This window comes from Labrus bergylta, chromosome 11 (assembly GCF_963930695.1).
Source record: "Labrus bergylta chromosome 11, fLabBer1.1, whole genome shotgun sequence".
Classification (NCBI taxonomy): domain Eukaryota; kingdom Metazoa; phylum Chordata; class Actinopteri; order Labriformes; family Labridae; genus Labrus; species Labrus bergylta.
Genome location: NC_089205.1, coordinates 29,707,828 through 29,717,430, shown reverse-complemented (window position 1 = coordinate 29,717,430; position 9,603 = coordinate 29,707,828). Strand labels below are relative to the sequence as shown.

The 9,603-nt window shown below is 46.2% G+C and overlaps 1 protein-coding gene across 1 annotated transcript in view; it reads left to right on the top strand.

The window, feature by feature from the left end:
* Positions 1-2,672: 2,672 nt before the first annotated feature.
* Positions 2,673-9,603, top strand: part of LOC109979746 (latent-transforming growth factor beta-binding protein 4) — a 38,210-nt gene continuing 31,279 nt past the window's right edge. Inside the window, 4 exon segments of the mRNA XM_065960556.1 lie at positions 2,673-2,991; positions 4,708-4,833; positions 4,876-4,934; positions 8,438-8,662. Coding sequence (XP_065816628.1) covers positions 2,729-2,991; positions 4,708-4,833; positions 4,876-4,934; positions 8,438-8,662 — 673 coding nt within the window. The 5' untranslated portion in view covers positions 2,673-2,728.

Below are 9,603 nucleotides of genomic sequence, written 5' to 3'. Positions count from 1 at the left end.
ACTTTGCTTCAATATTTCCATTTTCTCTGTGCATACATTTGTCAACACGTGCCTCTTCTGTAGGTCTCCAGCACATCTGTATTTTTCTCCGTTGATCCGTTGCAGCTGTCATGTTGTGGTGAAACATCTGCAGCTTCCTGCTGAAGATATGAAACAGAAAACTTCTGTTCAAACTCAAAGTCATCTGGAGCCCAGAAACACGAGCTGAGGTTCAAGTATGAATCAAAAACAGACACAGTTTGAATTAAACGTCCTGGTAACTGTGATTCATCAGGACGGACTCGTGGTGCCTTTCATGTTACCGGTCTGATACATCATCAGGAACGCTCCATGAAGTCTGACTCGGAAAAACCTTCAGTAGCCCGAGTTAAAATCCAACATGGCTGCTACGTGCGTCTACAGATTAAGCAGTGTCGTTATCGTCTCGTATCAGCAAACAAAGCAAAAGCACTCCTGGAGGCGGCCATGTTGTTTGTCGTACTCGTTCTTGCCATAATGCACTGACACACACACACACACACACACACACACACACACAGGTGCAGACAGTGTGATGGAGCAGCCGACTCTCTTCAAAGTGTGAAGTTCTGCAGGACTCCAGAGTCCATCTGCAGGTCTGGATTTATGAGCTGAGCTGGATTATTTATGTTTCCGGGGTTTATAGCGGTTCTGGACTTTATGTAATCCACATGTCCTGATCATAAAACCCAACGCACCATCTTCTTCTTCTTCTTCTTCTTCTTCTTCTTCTGGGGTTTATAGCGGGGTAAAGATCCCTGACTTCAGTTAAAGTTTCAATACGACTCAAAAATACTCTGTGGAGGGTCAACCAGTAAAACAACTGTTTGATCCAAATACTAAAGTAAAAAGTTTTTCTTATAGCTGAATAAAAGTCTTCATCATAATTCAGAGGAAGCTAGCGCTTTCTGTTCAACCACTTCAATGCTGACTTCCTGTTCCATGTTGAAAACGGCTTCATCTCTTGGTCCATAACCTCCAGGAGGAGCGCCGTTCATCTGTGGAGTCTACAATTCTACAACTCACTTATCAGACTCTTTTATCCAAAGTGACGTACATCAGAGAGTAAGAACAACACAAGCAAGGATCTAGAAAAAAGGGAACAATGTGAGTAAGAGCAAACGATCAGCTTTGAGTCTGATTGGACACACAGGTGCTGACAGGAAGTGACCAGAGGCAAAGCACAACATTGAGGGCAGTTCTTGAGAGCTCTAATCAGTATAGAAACCATCTTATAAGTCGTCCTTATCAAACAAAAACCATCGTCATTACCATCATCATCATCAATAATATGAAGACCATCATCATCATCAATAATATGGAGACCATCATCATCATCAATAATATGGAGACCATCATCATCATCATCAATAATATGGAGACCATCATCATCATCATCAATAATATGGAGACCATCATCATCATCAATAATATGGAGACCATCATCATCATCATCAATAATATGGAGACCATCATCATCATCATCAATAATATGGAGACCATCATCATCATCATCAATAATATGGAGGTTAATCTGCAAAATGTTGACACCCCCCACACTGTGATTGGACAAGAATACATTAAGAAGGGAGGAGTTAAGAAACCAGTTATTTACTATAAAACCAATCCGCTTCCAGGCTTTATGCTAAGCTAACAGTAGGCTAACCAAGTCCTGATGTCGGGACATCTCTCCATCCAAACCTTTGATTCTGCTGAGCAGCAGGAGACGGATGCATAGACACACACACACACACACACACACACACACACACACACACACACACACACACACACACACACACACACACACACACACACACACACACACACACACAACCCCCCTAACCCTTACCCTAACCCTTGAAGCAGCTCATGTTTGTCTCAAACTGAACCCCTAAGACCAAATATATCACCTTGTCTCCTCTCCCTTCCTATCCCCTCTCCTCATCTCCTTTTTAAATCCTCACCTCATCTCCTTGTCTCCTCTCCTCCCTTCTCTCCTCCTATAGCCAGGTGTCATCCTCGTTGCCACGGCGACGCCACGTGTCGGCCGTCTAACCGCTGTGTGTGTCGTCAAGGTTTCAGCGGTCACCGATGTGAGGTTTCCACGGTTACTGTTTCTGTGCCAGGACCGCCGCTGACCACTGTCCACCCGACCAGGACGCCACGTCTGAACCCGAAAGAACCAGTATCCAAACCAGGAAGTAAACGCGATGGCGGCAGGAGTACGAAAGTGCTGCGGATCCGGTCTGGACCAACGTTCATGTTTCCAACACCTGAAACAAATTCTTCTAAACCTCAAGAAAAAGGAGGAGTCTCCAAAGTGTCCGCCTCTAAGACTCCACAGGTAGAGCGGCGAGCAGAAAGTAGGGCGGGGCTTAAACCTGAGCTTCACCCCGAGGAGGGAGCGGAGATCACAGCTCAGCTCAGAGCGTTTAAAACAGAACCAACGGACGGCGTGGAAAGAACGAGTGGAAACACAAACCCAGAGGCGGACACAACGCGCCCTAAAGCTGAAGACAAAAGGTCGAAACATCGCTCTGAGACGACCGAAGACGAGGAGGAGGGACGCAATCCAAAGACCGAGTCGCAGCCGACGATCGAGGAGGAGGGACGCAATCCAAAGACCGAGTCGCAGCCGACGATCGAGGAGGAGGGACGCAATCCAAAGACCGAGTCGCAGCCGACGATCGAGGAGCAGAGACTGAAGATGGAGTTTTATTCAGAACCGAGAAAAGACAACGGACTGAATCAAGAGTCGAATCCTGGAGCGAGGGAGGAGAAGAGCGTGAGAGAGGAGAAGAGAGAGAGGGAGGAGAAGAGAGAGAGGGAGGAGAAGAGAGAGAGAGAGGAGAAGAGAGGGAGGGAGGAGAAGAGCATGGAAGGTGTGAGGGAGGAGAAGAAGAAGTGGGAGGAGGACAGAACAAAGATGGAGGAGGTGAAGACGGGAGGAGCAAAGCAGCTCTCACTGAGGTAAGAAAACAAACTGATTGTGAAAGAATATTTTTTATTTTGGTCTGAACGCCAGTCTGGAACCTGGTCTGGTAGCCCCCCCCCCCCCTTTCAGTCTGTGTGTGTGTAGCGTGTTCAACAGCAGAGGTCAGTAAAGCTGCAGTTTTCTGTTCAGTCAGCAGGGGGAGCGCTTACTCTGCAAACTGCACGCTCCAGGTTCAAACTTATTTTAGTACTAAAAACAAAAACTGACAAATAAACCTAAAAAACAAGATTTCAACACACAGACAGATTAAAGTTTATTTAACTTTAAAACAAAACATATGGAGACAAAAAAACAGGAGGAGATGACATTTATTCTTTGAAGGCTGAATCTGTTTCTAGTGTAATTCTCTGATTTCTTATAAAAAAAATATCTCATTCCAGGTTTTATATGCGACTCCCATCGGACACGTCCAGATAAACATCCTCTGTCAGGATATAAAGAGTCAAACAGAAGTAAAAATGTCTGATCAGAACTAGGAGTCGACTGTAGTCAACAGCTGTTCATGGTGAAAGAACCATCAATCATAACGCCCATGTTTGACTTTACACGATGACGTCATGACAGTAAAATCAGTCGGACAGATTTAAGTGAAATCAGCGACGTTACTGATTTTGTTTTAGAGGAAGACGATGATGAAATGTCGAGCGTTTACGTTCCTGCTCGTCTCAGAGAAGATGTTCAGAAGTGTGAAAACAGATTCTCCTTAAAGTCTCCTCGTGTCAACATTCAACACCACTCAGAGGTCAGAGGTCATTGAGGTCAGGGGTTCAGAGCCGGGGGTCAGGACGGACCGTGGGAAAACAGACCGCAGGGAGCCTCTGAGGAGGAAGACTTAGAGGTTAAGGTGACAGACATGGCGAGGAATAAACAGGAAGTTCAAGCGCAGCATGAGAGACCGGTTTGGAGTATTTATTACCTGAGGCGCCTAGCGGTGATGTCGTTCACCCCATGTACCGTGTTTACACATCGTGGAGCTGGCGTTGTTTTAAATCAAGTCACGTCTGTTTGGATGGAGTGCATCCTGATTGGTCTGCCGAGCTAACGTGAGCAGCACCTGGGTCTCGGCTGTCCGCAGACACCGCCCTCTGCTGGTTAAACGAGAGTAGTGCAGTATATATTTTTTTGTCAGATGGATTTAAATTGTCCTTTATTTAACTGTACTGCTGGAAGACTTCTCCCTCCTGGTTGGGTTCGAGTCTCTGCCTCAAGTGAAGGAGTTGACGTATCTCAGGGTCTTGTTCACGAGTGAGGGTCAGATGGAGCGTCCTGATTGGTGCGGCGTCGGCAGTATAGCGAGCGCTGCGCCGGGCCGTTGTGTTGAAGAGCGAGCTGAGCCTGAAGGCAACGCTCTCGATTCACCGCGCGCTCTTCGTTCCGACCCTCACCTGTGGTCGTGAGCTTCAGGCAGAGATTGAAAGAATGAGATCGTGGATACAAGCGTCCGAGCCTTAGAGAGAGGGGGAGGAGCCTTATAGAGAGGGGGAGGAGCCTTAGGGAGAGGGGGAGGAGTCTTAGGGAGAGGGGGAGGAGTCTTATAGAGAGGGAGAGGGGGAGGAGTCTTATAGAGAGGGGAGGAGCCTTAGGGAGAGGGGGAGGAGCCTGTTTGTGGTTTACAATGATCCGTGTTTTGTGTTTGATTTATTCATGATTGAGTACTTGTATGTGGTGTGTGTGTGTGTGTGTGTTATCAGTCTGAGGGAGGCCCAGGCGGTGCTGCTGAGGAAGACTCTGTCGCGAGGAGGAGGAGACAAGATGGCCGCCGTACTGATGAAGCACGTCGAGAAGGAGAGGAAGAAACTTAACGCTGTGACCTCCTCGTCTGCTCCTTCTAACTCCTCATCATCATCGGGAAAAACCAGCATGAAGACTTTTCACACTCAGAGGGGACAGTACACCGTCTACTTCACCGCACCAGCAGGTCAGTAAACGCATCACATCCCCAACGCCATCGCCAACGCCATCGCCAACACCATCGCCACGCGTCACCATCTTAGTTTGAAGTTGAACTATTCTGCTGATCCAGGTTAGTGTTTCAATGCTGGATGTCCAAACTAAACGAGGGCAAAGCGTCAGATCATGAGGTAAACGTGTGTTGGAGTAATCCCAGGATGAGTCTGCAGAGGGCGCTAAACGGCTCGTTCTGTAAATCACTCCATAGTCCCAGATATGAAACTTACAGAGACTCTCTTCCTAAAGCTCTGGAGAGCAGCCCTCCCCTGGCAACCCTGCAGTGTTTTGCCTCCTCAGGCTTCCAGAGAGCTGACCAATCAGGAGAAAGTGGGCACATGGGGAGGAGGTTCTTAAAGAGACAGACGCTGAATCGAACCGTTTCAGGCAAGAGAATGAAATGGCGTCAGTATCACTAACAGTTTAAGGCTTTATATGTGATTTTTTGATCCAGCAGATGTCGCCCTTGAGCTCCAGCATGAAACCAAAACAACTTGCGCTGCATTGTTGTGTTAGCATGCTAATGCTAGTGATCTTTATTATGCTGGTATCTTCACACTGCATGTAAATTTACCTGAAATGAGCGTGATCTAGAAACACAGTTAAGCAGTGAGTACAGTATGTTATTCTTCTTTTCTCTAGTCCCTCAATTAAACAACTTTTATACATGAGGGGAGGAGTCAGCCGGCCGTCCCGGCGATGTAAACAAAGTGAAGATAGGACTCTGAAAACTCTGAAAACATCACAGACAGTGGGACTCGGGTGTTACACCCATTGTAGACAGTCATGACTCACAGAGTTATTTTCAGAGGAGATACTTGATTTCTACATTTAAGGGTGAAAAATCACATAGAAAGACTTTAACAGCAAATCATGCAAAGCTTTAAAGTGTTAGCATGCTAAAGTGGTGTTGCGCCAAGTGCAGCTGAGTTTTTGAACATGCTACACACACACATAGGCTGAAATAAACACACACAAACAGGATCCTGTGGACATGTACTGATGGAGAGACGTCAGAGTGAGTCAAACTGGTTATTTACACCCCTAATTCAAAGTTTAATGGAAATACTTTTTCGGCATGATTAGCTGTGTGAGTGTGTTCCATATTAAATGTTTATCTGGCGGTGTTAAAGATATGAGAGCAGACTTGATTATCAGGCGTGTTTGGACCCGGGCTCAGTGTGTGTTTAACATACATACCACAACACCCGGGTCATTATTTAGTGTGATAACTGAAGCCGACAGATAAACGACACACACACAGGTCATATCTGTCAGCCGTACATTGTTGTGAAAAAACAAGCTGGAGGTGATTTCACGGAGCAGGAATGTGTGTTTTTCACAGGGTGACACTTTCAGATAAGCTGAATGTTAATACAGTCTCATAACTCAGCCCAGATCACTGTGATTAGACGCACACACACTTCCTGTCTTTGTCCAGAGTCCGTGGAGAGACCGGACCGGAGAGCCGCCCGCTTCACCGCTACCCACATTAAAAATGGAACGATCGATAGATTCATTAAAATCAAATGATGAAGTGTAGAGTCGAGACAAACCAAACACGGAAGCTTTACAAGAGGTCGAGAATCACTGCTCCACATGGAGGGGCCTTTAAGGACGGGGTCCCACAGGGTTCACTCTCGGTGTTTGATCTGATTTGTTTTCATGCTGGCCTCTTCTTGTTCCTCCTTATCTCTGTCTGATGATGAACGATGAGTTTTGTCCTCTTTTTCAAGCTGTGACTCAAACTCAGACGATTTCTTGATTATCAGTTATGCTTGTCTTTATTAAAGAGACAACAGCTGCAGCATGTCTCTCTCACGCGTAAACACCATGTCCTTCTTCATGGGAGGACACGGTCTTCATCCCACATGAAAACCGTCTGGTCTGCAGAGAAGTTTGTGCTCCGGGATGTCGTTGCATTGAAACAGGAAAGAGAAGAACTTTTTAACACAGAGTTACATCAAATACTTTAGTCCATAGAAGTGTTAAGATTTCTCTCGGGGTCGAGTGCAGCTCTCTTTTGATCTATGATATAACCCGCTGACGAGAACACCCATTCAGAGTGCACAGACGTTCCTTGAAAACAAATATTTGCGAGCCAGCTTGGAGAATTGCAGGTTTGTAGTAATCCTGTTTCTCTCCACTAAAAGGGCGGGCTGCGGTCTGCAGAGAGACGAGTCTCCGTCGTCAATCAATCAATCAATCAATCAGTCTTTGTTTATATAGTGCCAGTTCATCACAAATGTTATCTCGAGACACTTTACAAAAAGGAGGTAAAGACCATACTCATTGTTATGTTACAAAGATGTGAGTTTTCATTTAATGAATCGTCTTCATGGACTGAGGTCAAGAGTGCATGCAATGGTCAAGTCACGCTGAGAGCGCACCTCTGCTGGATCAAGATAGCCCTCTTATGCTGAGTCTCAGCTCGCTGTTCAGCTGTCGGTATACAACTCCACTGTGTCAGTTTGATCACAGAAACAGCTGTTTAAAAATAAACTGTATACAAAAAGAGGACAAAACTATCATGACATCATCCTTTGGTTTGTGTCCTACCTTTTTGAATTTGCAGTTTAGCTTCTGGTCTGTTGCCATCTTCTTGCTCGGAAAAAGGAGGTCTCCATCTTTATTTCATCTGAGAACTATTTTGAATAAACCAAAGTGGACCCGGTGGGTCTTGGACCCGTGCAGAGAATCTAATCATTGTATTTATATATGAGCTTAAAAAAACACGGGTTTACAAAGTTAAAGAACCCAAACTGTAAACATCTTTAAACATGGTTTTAAAGTTAGTTAAATTACTTCTCCTCCTCATCCTGCAGTCAGGAGCTAATTCAAACCTTGGCATGTTTTGTGAATGTCGACCTCTGAAACTCAAACCAGGGTTGCATCATCAGCCTGACATCCTCTACTGTTCTGAGGTCTGTTATGAAACTGTGTGCAGAGATACAAGCTCCCTGCTCGCTCCGAGAAAGAGCCAATAAAGAGAGAGAGAGAGAGAGCGAGAGTCAGATACTGATACTCTCTCTCTCTCTCTCTCTCTCTCTCTCTCTCTCAGTGTGGACTGATGGACCAGATCCCTGCTAAACATTTTGTTTGGACCTGAGCCCAGTCCTGCACACTGCTTTTAATTATCTCTCTACCTCTCTCTCTCACTTCTCTGCTCAGGCACACTGTTGCTCGCTCGCTCACTCACACTCAGGGGTGTTTAGGAAAAAACAGAGTGCAGAAAGAGAGAGAGAAGGGGGAAGCATTTTCTTCTCTGGAACTTTTGTCCTGCGACACTCGCTATTACTCCACCACTGAGTAAGACAGAGAAAGAGAGAGAGAGGGGGACGAGTGAGGGGAGAGGTTTCAGAGTTTTGGGCGATGCAACACAAACTCTGACTGCAACCGTTAAAATGCTGCAGCCTCGTCTCTGCTGTTTTCTGTCGTCTGTCCTTATCGTTGTCTTCTTCTCTCCTCCGTCAGCTGATGGACAGACGGTCACAGGAGCAGGAGGAGGAGGAGGAGGAGGAGTGGAGAGGATCCAGGTGATGTTCACGCCGACCATCTGCAAGGTGCGCTGCAGCCAGGATCGATGTGTCAACTATTGCGAGCGAGGCAATGTGACCACGCTGTACAGCAGCCCCGAGGGGGGAGGAGGAGGAGGAGAAGGACGGAGAGACAGCTCCCATGGACCGGGCTTCAGAGTTTGTAAGTTTAACTTTTAACTTCCACTTATCCTCCATGACATGAAGAGAGAACACCTGGTCAGGTAGGCTGATGTTTAGAGCTGGGTAAATAAACCTGCAGGGAGCAAACGATCCGTCCTGTTAAATCATGTCTGAAGTAAGTTAAAGTATTATTGTGTGCAAAGACTGCAGCTGATACACCAGAAGATTCAGGGTTAAAAGTACAAGAAATGTGCTGCATTGAACCAAAGTCAAAGAAAACTGACTTTAAATCCTCAGAAAATATCAACATTCCTAAAACACACACACTGCAGCAGGTAACATGCTGTCCAAGGATTTACTGCAAATGGTTTTTAAAGGTACAGAAACCCTCCTGAATACATCCAGATCGGCTGAGCTCCATGTGTGCGTCATGCCCTACATCACCTGGACTTTTTCCTACCGGCCTCCTTGTAAAACTTCCGTGTGAAGTCGAATGTGAGCTGACGTTCAAACACATCATCAAACATTCCCCACGAGCGAGTTTGAGGAGGTGATGACATTAACAACACACGACCTATGAGATGGTTGTGCACGTTGTGAAGCTTCTTGATGCTCTCAGTCTTTACCAGCACTTCATTGGTGCGGTGAAAAGGTCTAATAACACTTATTGGTTTAAAGGCAAAAACTGATGATCTGATGATGCCGTTTCTGAGCTGTCCTTTTTAAATCGTGTTGTCCCTCTTAAGAGCCCCACTCTCCTGCTGTGAGGTGCATCTGTCGTGAAGCCCACTGCCTTTACCGTCTTTATTGCCAGGGTTCTACTGAATGGTTCCGTCTCCCTTGTTCACAGTCCAATTCAGAGCACCTGGGCCTGTTGCTCTCCAGTGACCCACTCCATGTTTGCTGTTTGATGGTTGGCAGAGCTCGCCATCTGAAGCGGAACCAGCGAATAGTTCTGGGTTCTGATCTGATCCCAGGTCG